Source organism: Aotus nancymaae, unplaced genomic scaffold (genome assembly GCF_030222135.1).
Source record: "Aotus nancymaae isolate 86718 unplaced genomic scaffold, 86718_ANA_hifiasm-v0.15.2.pri h1tg000064l_1, whole genome shotgun sequence".
NCBI classification, from domain to species: Eukaryota; Metazoa; Chordata; class Mammalia; order Primates; family Aotidae; genus Aotus; species Aotus nancymaae.
In genome coordinates, this window is record NW_026988479.1 from 24164228 (window position 1) to 24179757 (window position 15530).

Below are 15530 nucleotides of genomic sequence, written 5' to 3' on the forward strand. Positions count from 1 at the left end.
TGACCTCTAAATTCCTTTGTAGTTCAAGGTTGCTGTGAGTCCAGATTAATTTATGATATTCGTATTCAGAGTTTATCCAGGAAGTCTACATGTATAAATGATAGGCACCAATTCCTCTTCAATCAGGTGGTTATCTTTATAACTAGGACAAGAGTGAGCCTTCTCCTAATAAGGTATGAGCAGAAGTTTTTGGACTATTCCTTCAACTTTGAGTGAGAATTGAAGAAATGAGTAATTCTCTCCCCAGTGCCACAGGGGTTTCCTATAAGAGAGAAAAGTAGGTTCCTCAGTGGCAAAGTTACGTCAACAGCTAATATATAATGAGATCAGACCAGAGAGCTACTAACATTCCTTCCATCCCTGAGATTTTGTGCTCAAGGCAGGTGCCTACTATTTAAATGAATCAGATGACTAGATTTTAGAATGGCCAAGCCAAGTGTATCTCAGGAAAAGGGTATCTAGAAAAGTAGCCACAAGGTGGTCTTAGCATTCTCACTTAAGCAGCACAGATACTAAAACTGGAGGTGGTCTTAGGGAAAGAATAATAGACCCAATAAGCTAGTAGAACTCTTAGGCATCATCAAATGCTGGCCACTCAACTACAGCTCCCAGTGACTTCAACCCTTTCGTAATCTCCACCAGCATTTTTTTCTTAATTATATACATGTGACATTTTCCCAGTCTTATGGAAAGTGCCGTTCAAAGGCAGCTTTGAGAACGGTCCCTTTGTCAGCCTCCCTCCAGCCAGAGTGCCTCCCTTCATGCCTTCTTTATGAAAGTCTGTGCTACCTTTGACCAGCCTCATTTGATAGACATGAAAATTGAGGCGCAGAGAGGGGCTGGAACTTGTTTAACTCAAAAGCCATTTGGAGGCAGGGTCAGCCACCCATTTCTTTGAATCTCTGAGCCAATTGCAAGCCCCAAATTCCCTAGGACAAGTTTGGGGCCTAATTTTAATTGAAAGCTTACTCAAAAGATGGTATTTCTGACAATTTACCTTGAAATGCTCTCTGTCCTCTTATTTGTCTTCATACAGGGCTTTGGCTTGTGTTCTTGCAAGGAACATAAGAAAAGGCTATGCTCACTCAAAAGTCCTTGCCTGCTTAAGGAGGTCTACGGACATGTCTCATACCACTCAGCGCTGCCTTAGCTTGGCAGTCATCCTGATGATGAATTGAAGATACTTTGCCCATCATTTCTTCCCCTTCCATCTTTTCTTCCAGCTACAATTATGATAATGTCTTGCAGTAGACTTTGTAAAGAATCGGGGCCTCTGGATAGTGATCTCTTTGTTTCTCTTACAGTTCCTTATCAGCAGAATCCTTACAATCCACGGGGCAGCTCCAACGTCATCCAGTGCTACCGCTGTGGAGACACCTGCAAAGGGGAGGTGGTCCGCGTGCACAACAACCACTTCCACATCAGATGCTTCACCTGTCAAGGTAGGAGACTCAGCTCCCCCACTCTCTTCTCAGATTCCTGACCATTCTTGCACCACCAGGTCATGCCACAGGGGCAGGAAGAACATACATAGGCAGCTGGAATGTCTACAAAGGCCTACAGAGGCTTTCCTTGAGCCTCTTCTTATGAGATTCTCCCTTAGAATGAGGGCAGTGTTGGTACGTGAGGGAGACAAGGATTCTGGTAACCTTGGAGGGGCAGGTGCTGATCCAGAAGGAAAAAGACTATTCTGCAAGCTTAACTTACTCATCTGAAAAGACTCCGGGCTTGTGCCTATAAATCAACGTAAGAGAAAATGAAAGTGCAAACTATCTTGGATAAAATTCAGCATGGCTCAGAGATGAGTACCTATTCTATGACAGTGTAGCAATCATCAAAGGTCACGTTTAACAAGGGCAAAGAGACATCTTGACTTTGGGAGCACATAGCTGTTAGGTCACCTCTCATTGTTACAGCTTACACAAGGCTAATTTTTGTAATCCTAGACTCAATCAAGCCAAGAGTTCCTAAAGAAGACAGATAATTAGCAGCAGGAAAAGGGATTCCGCTGAAAGAACACAGAGAGCCCTCTGGCCCGGGGACAACACACCCTTCCACAATGTCCCTACAAATATCTCTCCAGCCTCCACATCTTGACCTCTTCATTCAGACTTCCCTGCTCCACAGAGCAGCCATTCTAATGTTGGATTGCCCTATGGGTTTAGAAAATGTTTAACCCAAAATTTGTAACTTTTTTGTTGATCTCAGATTTGTTCTCATAAATTCCGAAGAATAATTTGTATTTGCTTTTCCCTGTGACTGCTCTTCAGATACTCGTATCCAGCTCTTCCCCATGTCAAACTATATCACAGGTCCTTAAATTGGGTCTCATCTTAAATGATTCCAACAGTGTCATTGTTCTGGAGTCTTCCTCTTTGATCCATTTTAGTGTGTCACTGTCGTTCCTAAAGTATGATACTCAGAACAGATCACAGTTTTCAAGGTCTGGCAAATACAAAGGACTACATTTCTGTTGATGTAACTGATACTGAACTGACTTCCTGAGGAGCCACTTCACACCACCGGCTTATATTGAATTTAAGGTCAGTTGAAGCCCCCGGTTCTTTTTATATCAGTAACTGCCTCAGTCTCATGCACCTAAGAGTGACTTCCCCTGCCACTGAGAAAATCCCGGACTTCTTTCTTCATGATCTAACTAGACTCTGCACTTAGCAAACAAATTACATATTCATATTTCCTAATTTGTTTATAGTTGCATATATGGGATACATTTTAATTGGCGTGATTTGAATTTTATACTGAGAATTGGCAAGCCCCTTTAGTATAAGTTGAACTGCAAGATTATCTTGATGAGTGATTATTTTTACACTCTCTGAAATTGAGGCAGGACAAAGGGTAAAGACAAGAAAATTGTTACAAAGTGGTTTGGGATGTAATTATATGATTATATTCTTAAGAGAGTGTATCAGTTACCTTTTACTTAAGCAAAAGCTTAATAGCTTAAACCAACTGTTTATTTAGCTCATGATTCTCTGGGCTGGCTGAGCAGTGTTTCCCAGTTTCTGGCTCTGCTTATCTCTACTAGTCTCATCATGATGATATGCAGTCAGCAGGTGCGTCTGCTGGCAGTGATGGGCAGACTGCTAACCCCAGTGCCTCCACGTGGCTTCTCATCCTTCAGTGGGCTGGCTTGGGCTTGTTCATATGGTGGTCTCAGAGCTCCAAATACAATGAGAGAACAAGCTTTAATAAGTAAGACCTTTTAAAACCTCAGCTTAATGTCCTGCTGTTGGCAAAACAAGTCAAATGGACAACCCAGATTCAAGGTCACAGAGAAATAAACTTTGCCTTTTTTAGGGGGAACTGAAGCATCAGATTTCAAGGATGTTAATGCAGAAAGGAATAAGGTGGCCATTTTGGCATTTGCCACAGGGAGGTTGTAGAATCTCTTTCTATGGAGATTATAAGGGAAAAATAATAGACCAATATTTTTCTGAATATTTTCAATGTTCATTTGCTTAAAGGTAAAACAAATGAGAGGATTTTTATTTCCAACAGTAATCAACATGGCAATTAAGTACCCTATTAGATAGCTTTGTCATCTAAAGAATTTAAAATGTTTATGAATTTCTTTTACAATTCTTTTAACATCCACTACTGTGCTGACATGAAAGGAAGGAATCTACAAAGGTTAAAAACAGAAACAGAAACCCTGTTGTGATGACCAATGCCACACTTCATCCTGATAGTTTATATTAAACCTTGGAGACTTTGAGCTTTTACTCTGTTGTCTAAATGGATCACAGAGAACAGGAGGCAAAGCTTAGCACCTAGTCAAAGTGGGAATCTAATAGGAGACCTATGTGTGAAGCTGTTTCCCCCTGCAAAAAGCATGTTCTCAGTGTATGATAGATGAGAAATAAACTGGCTCTGGAGAGGGAGAGAGCAAGGAACCTTGCCTGTTCCAACTTTGGCACTGGGTAGGGGGGAATAAAACTTTTATGAAAATACCTGTCCATAATTCACCACATACATGGGTTCATGACTACATTCATGTCGTATATTTGGTATAAATAAAAATAATTATAGAGTGAAACAGAAAATTTAAGTTACAGTTGTCTCCCGCTTGACAAATGGCAAAAGCAAATGATACTCCTCTTTGGAAGAACTCAACTTTATTCCAGGCCTCAAAGAATTTCCACAGATAGTGTTATTAGGAAAATGAGTAACTCATAGTCAGTCAAAAACATACAAATTATAATGGAGTGAGAGCCAGCAGAACCTCAATGACTTTGTATATTGAAATTTTCTGTCATTATATAATAACTATATTGATATATTTAAACAAGCTAGAAAATATGATCCAAAAAACCCAACAGCAAATTATAAGCAATAGCACAGAAGATTTGAAAAGGAAACAAATAAAACTTCTAAAAGTAGAAATATATAATCTTTGAAATTAAAAACTCAATGTATAAATTAAATAGCAGATTAGATGTTGCTAAAGAATTAATAAACCAGAAGATTTCATCCAAAAAAATTATACAACTAATAGATCAAAAATATGAGAAGTTGGTAAAAATAAAAGAGAAGTTAATACATGGAGAATATGGTGAGAGGTCTGGACATATATATCTCTAATCAGAGTTCTGGGCTATATAATAGAGAACATGAGTGGGAGGACAATATTTGAAGAGACAACAGCTATGAATTTTCTAGAGCTGTTGAAAGACACATATCCTTGAATCCAGAAAACCTAATAAATTCCTGCAAGAAATTTTTTTTAAATTCCACCTACATATAGCAGAGTAAAACCTCAGATCATCAAAGAGCTCATCTTAAAAGTAGCCAGAGAGGGGCCGGGCGTGGTGGCTCACGCCTGTAATCCCAGCACTTTGGGAGGCCGGGGCGGGTGGATCATGAGGTCAAGAGATCAAGACCATCCTGGTCAACATGGTGAAACCCAGTCTCTGCTAAAAATACAAAAATTTAGCTGGGCATGGTGGCGCATGCCTGTAATCCCAGCTACTCAGGAGGCTGAGGCGGGAGAATTGCCTCAACCCAGGAGGCGGAGGTTGCGGTGAGCCGAGATCACGCCATTGCACTCCAGCCTGGGTAACAAGAGCGAAACTCCATCTCAAAAAAAAAAAAAAAAAAAAGTAGCGAGAGAGAAAAGACAAATCGTCTGCATATTAATGGTAAATGGACTGACAGCTAACTTTTCAATAGCAACTAGAAAACAGGAGAAGAATATCTTTAATGTGCTGAAAGAAATAACTGTCAAGGAAAGAGTATATATTCAGCAAAACTATCTTTCCAGAACAAAGACAAACCTACAACTAAAATTATACTTAATGGTGAAAGACTGAATGTTTCCCTGTAAGATCAAAAACAAGACAAGGATGTCTGCTCTCGCCACTTCTATTTGACATTGCATTTCAGGTTAGTGCTAGGTTAATTAAGCAAGAAAATGAAACAAAAGGCATCAGATTAAAAAGAAAGAAGTATGACTATCTCTATTTGCACATGACATGATCTTGTATAGCAAATCCCAAAAACTGCTACAGAATTATTAGAACTAAAATTCATATGGAATTACAAGGGACATAGAGTAGTCAAACAATCTTTAAAAGAACAAAGTTGGAGAACTCACAGTTCCCACTTTTAAAATTTACTATAAGGCTGTAATAAACAAGATAGGGTGGTACTAGCACAAGGATAGACATAGAAATGAATAAAGTCAAGAATATAAACATAAACTCTTATACTTATGGTCAGTTGATTTTTAACAAGGCTGTCGAGATAATGCAAGAGCAAAAGAATGGTCCTTTCCACAAGAGGTGCTTGAGAAACTGAATTTTTTGTGTTCATAAGCAAAAAATGAAGTCAGACTCTTCCTTTACACATACATAAAAGTTAAAAATTGATCAAAGACCTAAATGTAGAAGCTAAAATTGAGAAACTCTTAGGAAAAAATATAATAAATCATTGTGATTCTGAGTTATGCAAAACCTTCTTAGATGTGACACAAAAGCACAAGCAACAAATGAAAAATATATTAATTAGATATTATCAAAATTTAAAACTTTTGTGCGTCAAAATACACCATCAAGAATGTGAAAAGACAACCCACAGAATGGGAGAAAATATTTGCAAATTATAAATCTGAAAAAACATTTGTGTCTAGGCTATGTAAAGAATTCTTACAATTTTATAGTAAAAAGGCAAATAACCTAGTTTCAAAATGGGCAAAGGATATGAATAGACATTTATCCAGAGAAGTTATACAGATATCCAATAAGCACATGAAAAAATGCTCAACATCACTAGCCATCAAAGAAATGCAAATCAAACCACAATGAGATACCACTTCACATCTGTTAGAAAGGCTATAATCAAACAGATAGATAACCAGTGTTGATGAGGATGTGGAGACATTAGAATTCTCATACAGTGCTGGTAGAAAGGAATGTAAAATGGTGCAGCTACTTGGGAGAATAGTCTGGCAGTTTCTCAAAAGATTAAACGTAGAGTTACCATATGACCCAGCAATTCCAAATTCCACTCCTCAGTATATACTTAAGAGAAAAAAAATATAGGTTCACACAGAAATATATACATGAATGTTCACAGCAGCATTATTTATAATAGCCAAAAAGTAGAAAAATCTTATCAACCAATGAATGGATAAATAAAATGTGATATATCCCCACAGAGGGATACTATTTAGCAATAAAAAGAATGAAATACTAATAAATGCCCCACTGGGAATAAACCTTGAAAAGATGTGAAAGAAAACAGTCACGAAAGGCTACATATTGTATGATTTCATATGTATGAAATGCTCAAAACAGGCAAATTATATAAAGACAGAAAGCAAATTCATGGTTACCTAGGGCTGGGGGTTGTTGGAGAAAGATAAGAAGTGATTTCTAATAGGTTTGTGGCTTGTTTTGGAGGTGATGAAAATGTTCTGGAATTAGATAGTGGTAATCATTGCACAAGTTTGTGAATATGCTAAAAAAAAAGGTTGAATTGTACATTTTAAATTGTTGGAATATATGACATGTGAATTATATCTTATTAAAACTGTTAAAATGAAGTGGTGTAGTGGCATACACCTATAATCCCAGCAGTTTGGGAGGCCAAGGCAGGCAGATCACCTGAGCCCAGGAGTTTGAGAGCAGCCTAGGCAACATAGCAAAACCTCTTCTCCACAAAAAATACAAAAATAAGCCAGGCGTGGTGGCACACGGCTGTAGTCCCAGCTACCTGGGAGACTGAGGTGATAGGGTCATTTGAGCCCAGGAGGTGGAGGTTGCAGTGAGCTCCGATCACACCACTGCACTCCAGGCTGGTCATCAGACCAAGTCCCTGTCTCAAAACAAAACAAAACAAAAACTGTTAAAATAAAAGACCCAAAGCAAAGTAAAAACATGTTTAGTCTTTTTTAACTAATTTACCAACAACAAACTCTCATTAAATGAAATTACAAAATATGTTCTGTAAGCAAAGAAAAATCATCCCCAGATGGAAGAACTGAGATGAAAGATGGCATGGTTAGCAAAATCTTAATGAAAATCAGAAAACACTTGAAATTGAAAGATAACAAAAATACTATGAATCAAAAACTTGTATTACAAAATGTAGTTTAAAGTGATACTCAGAGGAAAATGTATAGCCTTAAATTATCACAATAGAAAAGAATTAAGTTTGAATATTAATGAACTAAGTGTTCAACTCAAAAAGTTTGTAGAGCAGGATGAATCCAAGTAAAATAGAAGGAAGGAAATAATATAACAGACATTAATCAAAGAAAAAACACACAGTGGACAGGATTAACAAATCAAAAGTTGATTCTTTAAAAACACAAGTAGAGAGAGATCCAAGATGACTGATCACTAGCAGCTCGGGATTGTAGCTCCCAGAGAAAGTGCACAGAATGAGAGGACACGACACTTTCAGACAAATTTTTGTTACCCACGGACCAGAAGATTCCCAGCAGAGGAGCCCCACGGGTCACCAGGGCAACTCTTGTGGCTGGCGTCGCAGTTTTGCCAGTGCCCCGGCACGGCGGTTCTTGTTGCAGAGTAAACGGGACTGGGTTCCCTTTTGATCGACGTTTGGAGCTCCAGGAAGGCAGAGTCGCCCATTTACCTAATTGAAGAAGGGACTCAAGAGGGAAGCTAGACCAGAGATTCCCAGACAGAAAAGCACCACGAATCTTAATGCCGCTGTTTTGGCCGGCGCAGTGGGTTGCTCAGATTTCGGCACTGGGAATCAACAAGTTGGACGTCCACTCAGAGACCTAATTTGAAAGTAGGCAATTACAAAGATGACAGATGGATGAACTTACAATTATGGGAAGAAACCGGCGTAAAAAGACTGAGAATGCCTCTCCTTCTACAGGTGATCACAGTTCCTCATCAACAAGAGAACAAGGCCTGAGGGAGAACGAGTGTGTTCCAATAACAGATTTAAGCTTCAGAATGTGGATAATAAGGAACTTTAGTGAGCTAAAAGAACATGTTCTAGCCCAATGTAAAGAAACTAAGAACTTTGAAAAAAGGTTTGACGAAATGCTAACAAGAATTGACAACTTAGAGAGGAATATAAGTGAATTAATGGAACTGAAGAACACAATACAAGAACTTCACGAAGTATGCACAGGTTTTAACAGTTGAATTGATCAAGCAGAAGAAAGGATATCAGAGGTCGAAGACCAACTTAATGAAATGAAACGAGAAGACAAGATTAGAGAAGAAAGAGTAAAAAGGAATGAGCGAAGTCTCCAAGAAATATGGGACTATGTGAAAAGACCTAATTTACGATTGATAGGTATACCTGAATGTCATGAAGAGAATGAATCCAAGTTGGAAAATATTCTTCAGGATATTATTCAGGAAAACTTTCCTAATCTAGTAAGGCAGGACAATACTCAACTCCAGCTAATCCAGAGAACACCACAAAGATATTCCTCAAGTAGAGCAACTCCAAGACACATAATCGCTAGATTCACTAGGGTTGAAATAAAAGAGAAAATTCTAAGGGCAGCTAGAGAGAAAGGTCACGTTACCCATAAAGGGAAGCCTATCGGACTCACAGCAGACCTCTCACCAGAAACCCTACAAACTAGAAGGGCGGGGTCAATATTCAATATCCTCAAAGAAAAGAATTTTCAACCCAGAATCTCATATCCCGCCAAACTAAGCTTCAGAAGCAAAGGAAAACGAAAATTTTTTGCGAACAAGCAAGCACTCAGAGATTTCATCACCACCAGGCCTGCTTTATAAGAGCTTCTGAGAGAAGCACTACAAACAGAAAGGAACAAGCAGTATCAGTCATCCCAAAAACTTACCAAAACGTAAAGAGTATCTCTATAATGAAGAATCTACATCAACTAATGGGCAAAATAGCCAGCTAGCATTAAATGACAATATTGAACTCACAAATAGTAACATTAATTCTAAATTTAAATGGATTAAATGCCCCAATCAAAGACACAGACAGGTAAATTGAATAAAAAGTCAAAACCCATCAGTACGGTGTATCCAGATCTATTTCTTAAGCAACAACATACAAAGACTCAAAACAAAGGGTTGGAGGAAGATTCACCAATTAAATGGAGAGAAAAAAAGAAAAAAAAAAAGGAGTTGTAACTTTTGTCTCTCACAAAATAGACTTTAATAGTAACAAAGACTAAAAGAAACAAAGAAGGACATTACATAATGGTGAAAGGATCAATGCAACAACAGGAGTTAATGATTATAAATATATATGCACCCAATGCAGGAACACCCAGATACATAAGACAAGTTCTTAATGACTTATAAAGAGACCCGGACTCCCGCACAATAATAGCGGGAGATTTTGACACCACATTGTTAATATTCAACGGATCAATGACATAGAAAATTAATAGGGACATCTATGATTTGAACTTAGACCTGGAATAAGTAAACAGTGAATATTTATAGAATTCTCCACCCCAGGTCCACAGAACATACACTTTTCTCAGTATCATATTACACCTATTTTGAAAGTGACTACATAATTGGAAGTAAATCACTCTTCAGCATTTGCATAGCATTTCACAGACTTAAATGAAATATTGGTTGGCTATTTGTTTGTTATTTTCTTCCCTTATTCCTTCCTGTCTCCATTGTTAAGCACAATTATCTGCATAAAAGAGGTTTTTAATACCTATTTTTAGATTGCATTCCAGCCTGGGCAATAGAGCAAGAATCCTGTTCTCTCTCCCCCTTTTTCTTTCTCTTTCTTTCTTTCTGTCATAAAAAAAATAAATAAATAAAATAAAAATAAAAATTAAAATCTCAGGAAAGAGGACCAGCTGCAACAAACATGTGACACAACCTCATTGAAAAGGTGGAGAAGAAAGAGCTGACTTAAGTAATCTTGGAAATGTAAAAAAAAAAAAGAAAGAAAGAAAAGAAAAAAATGTGAAGATTTAGAGCAGCTTCTTTACATTAGGATGGAGATTTTAAAAGGCACAGTGGAAGGAGCTGATAGAGTGTGTAAGAAGTGGAGAGTGCTTGAGTGGTAGTAGTTCAGGGCATGAGCTGGCTGCATGTGAGGCTATTAAAGATGGTAGTGGCTTGCCCAACATCCCCCCAAACCTCTTCAAGTATGCCTTCCTGTACTGCAGAAGCTAGAAAGCTAAAACGCCATATTTTCCAGATTCCTATGCAGAACAGATTTTGGATATGATTTTGGTACAACCAATCAGTTGTAATTACGTTATGCTTGGTTTCCAAAAAATAAAAATAAAAATAAATAAAAACACAAGTAAAATAGACAAAATGCTGGCAAAATTATTCAAGTAATGGGAGAAAATATACAAATGAACAATCTTAAGAATTAAAATGGGTACATAGCTGTAGTTGCTATTAAAATTAAAGATATAATAAGAAATATTATAAACAATTTTAGAGTAATAAATCTTATTGGTGATATTGAATTGGTGATTTTGTAGTTAAAACTCTTCAACTCTTTTAAGTTCTACAAAGCATTTAAAAACAGATAATCTATGTCTTGTAGAAACTCTTTCAGAGAATAGAAAGAAGGATATACTTCCCAACTCATTTGTTTGAGCCAGCACAATACCAAATTAGAAAAAATAATCATACGTCCATATCATGCATGAATGTGGGTTTTAAAATCTTAGAAAAAATATTAGCAAACCACGTTTAGAAAAGTGTGAAAAATATAGTATAACTGACCAAGTTGAGTTTATTCCATAATTTCAAAATTGGCTTAATATTAGAAAACTGGCTTATATATTTCACTATAAAGATGTGAAGGGATAAAAACACTTGATTATTTTTATTCCAGAAATTCAAAATTGGCTTAATGTTAGAAAACTGGGTAATATATGTTGCTATAAAGATGTGAAGGGATTAAAATATTTTATTATTTTAATAGAGTAGAAAAAGTGCTAGATAAAATTTAACACCTATTTATACCTAGTTATTTTAAAAACTAGGAGGAATTGAAGAAAGCTGTCATAAATGATAGATTATGTATACAAAAAATATAAAGGAAACAAATGTAATGGTAAAATGTTGAAGGCATTCTCTTTAAGATCAGGAACAAGATAGAGATGCTCACTGTCATGACTTCTGTTCAACATTTGGCCCAAGATCCTGGACAATCCAGCAAGATACAGAAATAAAAGTTATATCGTTTGAAAAGAAAAAAAAACTGTAATTATTTTTAGATTATATAATTGTCTGCATAGAAAATCCAAAAGAATCTACAATTAAGTAAAATTAACAAGAAAATTTGTTTATAATAAGAAGAAAGGAAAATAACTCTTTGGTCACTTTTAGATAATACTGGTGAAGTAATTATTTTGAAACAAATAATATAGGCAAAGAATCAAAACTTGAACCTGTTGTACAAACTGTTTAGTACTTAACTGTAAGCAAAGGGCTGCTTAAAAAAATGAGACTTAGGAATTCTCTAAAAAAAAAAGCAAAAGGCTGATGAAAGTTTCTAAGGAAACACTCTACCTAATAAATGAAGAATTAAATAATTAGAATATTTTAATTTTGCAAACTTTTAATGAAATAATGTGCCTAGCAATGATCATTAATAGCCATTTTTACTCACCAACACCACCTCCCGAATCATAGAAGTGCAGAATAGCAATGTAGTATTATTGCTAAAAAGAACAAAATAATCAGACCTGTTCAAGTTCAAGTCTCTAGATATAACCACCATTTATAGAAAACATAAAAGAGAAGGGAACAAGTTAATACCATAAGGATACAATCAGCAAAATCCAAACTGTGGAAATTTTAGGGCACAGTGACTCAGTGTCTTTAATAAATACGTTGTGAGGAGAAAATAAGAAGGAAAAATAACTAGCAATTAAGGGACTGAAGAGGTACAGCAAACAAATGCAATGTGTGAAGCTTGATAGAGTTTTGTTCAAACAACTGATCACTAAAACAAAAAAAGAAAAGAAAAGAAAAAATGACAAGATATTTGAAAAAAACTTGAACACACTGACTTGATAATGCCTTAGTAGATATTATTTTCAATGCTTTTAGATTATTGTGGTTGGCTTTTTTAAAGAGTCCTAATACTTTAGAGATACATTCTGAAATAATAATACTAAAAAGAAAGTCAATAAGAGTTTATTAAGGTTACTAAATACAGAATAAATATAGGGAAAAAATGGCATTTGTATTCACCATTAACAATCAAGACACCATTTACCTCAACAAGAAAAGAATTTTAATTTTGAAATAAATTTTATAAAGTTGTATAAGATACAAATTATAAAATTGTTAAATTTATTAAATGTCATAACAAAGACATTAAAGACCTAAATAATTTTTTTAAATATGCTAAGTTCTCTGATAGAAAGAAATATAAAAAAGATGACGGTTCTATTCTAGTTGAACTAAATATTCAAAACAATTCTAATACATCCCATATGGTTTTCCATAGAAATTAAGAAATCAGTTAAAATTATATTCTTGACAAGAGGCCAGGAATAATCAAAGCATTCCTAAAGAACACCAAAGCAAGGGGGCCTGTTCTACCGATATCATCATTTATTATTATAAGCTATTAAGACAGTGTGATCTTGGATTAAGGACAGATAATAGACTAATGGAACTGAATATAGAACCAAACACAAACTTTAATATATTTGGAAACTTGCTTTTTACAGATCAGTGGGGAAAGATTAGACTGCTTGATAAATGATGCTGAGATGATTAATTATCCATGTGGGAGAAAATCAGACCCCTATTGTATTACCATTCCCTAAAGTCAATTCCAGGTGGATTAATGGCTTTACTATGAAAGGCAACTCAATAACATTTTAAGAAGACAATATAAGAGATATCTTTTTAGGATTTCAGGGTAGAGAATAATTTCTGAAACATAACACAGAAAGGGCAATCCGTAAAGGAAGAGATTCACAAATTCAACAACATAAAAACTGAGAACTTCGGTTTATCCAAAAGCAAGAAAAGAGGAGCAACAAGCAAGCCCCAAATCGCAGAAGATATTTGTAATAAATGGCTAAAAAAGGATTGGTTTTCAAAATATATTAAGAATTTCTACACGTCTAAAAGAAAAAACTACGAGCAAAAAACGTTAGCAAGTATTTTCACATTTGAAAAAATTCTCAATTTTATTGATCATTAGGGAAATGAAATTTAAAATCACAAAATGATATCATTTCACATTCACTATGTTGACCAAATATGTTAGATATTACTAAGTACTATTGATATATATTACTGAGAACTGCTGGTGGGAAGGTAAATAGGAAAAGCTATTTGGAAAACAGTGAGGCATTACCTCACTAATGCAAGAATATTTAGAACAGCGTTTTCATAAAAGCAAAAAACTGCAAGTAGCTCAAATGCCCTTCAGCAGTGGAGTGGACCAACTGTGATGTATTCAGGCAACGGAATACAGCACAGCAGTGAACATGAATGAACTGCGGTTATGTGCATCAACCTGGATGAATCTCAGAACATGATACTGAGGGAATGAAGCCAACAAGGGATAAATGCAGTAGTACTTCATCAACATAGAATTCAAAAACAGGCCAAACTAAACAAAATATTGTTTATGGATACATCACAGGTGATAAAACTATAAAGTAAAGCAAGGGAATGATAAGCACATAATTAGGGACAGTATGGGACAGGGGTGCTCTTAAGGAGAGGAGAACAGGCTTCTAAGGAATTGGTGCGTTCTGTTTCATAAACTCAGTAGTGGGTACATGGGAGTTATTTTACTGTTCTTCTTTGACTATACATGTACATTTTATACATTTTCTCATGTATAATATATTTCACAATAAAATGTTCTGAATAATGAATTAGATCACCTTCAGGGGGCCCTGCTAACTCTTAGATTTTGAAATTCCATAAAATCCAGTCTCATTCCAAAAGTTGAAAATTGCTGAAATTGTATGACAGAATCTTGGGCTTTCTGATCTAGATGTGTCCTCAGTTAGCCACCAGCCCCTTCATCTTACAAATGAGCTCCAGAGAGCTGGGGTAACTTTTTCACAATCTCTCAGCACTTGAGTACTAGAAGAGGACCATGGACAAAGGTCCAATAACCTCTGAAACAGTACATTGTTCACTGACACATTCCAAGGCTGTGTGCAAGGCCTCCTTCTGGGCCTTATATTTACACTGAGCATTTATTCTGGATTTGCTCAAAGCAGTTTTAATGTTGACTATTCCGTTCCATTGTCCATCCAAATGGCCTGCAATTTCTTTAACTGATAGAATTCACTTTTTTTGATTCACAGAATAATGACGGCCCCAGGTGTATTAATTTCATGTCACTTCCATACTACGAGCCTACTCCATGGCTTTCCTGTTATTTGAATGTCTGGCTCCACTCCACCTCAGATCCGTCTGTCATGCTGGTCCAGCTTGCCTTCCATCCCTGTGTTCCCCACTGTATTTCCAGGGACCCCTGAGAAATTTATCAACCTTTACATCCTTTCTACCAAAAACTTCCTCCTTCAGCTCCTTGGGGGAAATGGAGGACTTATTGTTCCAAGTTTTCCTATGGTCTCCTGGATTTCTCCACTGGGAGAGGTGTCTCTGGGGGTGGAGTTGGCAAGGGAGACAAAGGAGAGGAAAAAAAAAAGGGAAAAAACAGGAGCTGTTTCCAATGAGGTTGTAGGCCATGACCTAACTGATTCCACAGCCATGAAGTCAATTGCTCCACCACCTGCACAGCCCAGAACAGCCTGTGCTCTGGCTTTGCCTGCTCATGAGACCAGCCACGATGTGATGTGATGAATTTTCATAATGCCTGATGGAAGATGACCCCTTCCCAGACTTCCGCCACCAGCACCACCTCCCCCATACGCCTACCTCTTCATAGGGGTGGTATCAGGGGTCACAAGCAATACTCCACACTGAGTCTAAAATGTTTAGGCATGTAGTAAGCCCTAAAGGAAGCTTTTCTTCTCATAGACTTACAGCATGTCAATTCTAAAAGAAAATTTTCACCTCTTCATTCTGCATAGGAGTGAACAGAGGCCCCAGAGAAGA

General features: G+C 36.6%; 1 protein-coding gene across 3 annotated transcripts in view; it reads left to right on the forward strand.

The window, feature by feature from the left end:
* ABLIM3 (actin binding LIM protein family member 3) overlaps window positions 1-15530 on the forward strand; it is a 119239-nt gene that overhangs the window by 40232 nt on the left and 63477 nt on the right. For all 3 annotated transcript variants that reach the window (XR_010338785.1, XR_010338786.1, XM_012454416.3), the window contains one exon: window positions 1305-1442. Coding sequence is in view for 1 of the 3 variants with exons in the window: in XM_012454416.3 (XP_012309839.1) it covers window positions 1305-1442 (138 nt within the window). In the remaining 2 variants the exon portion in view is untranslated. The remainder of the gene's footprint in view (window positions 1-1304; window positions 1443-15530) is intronic.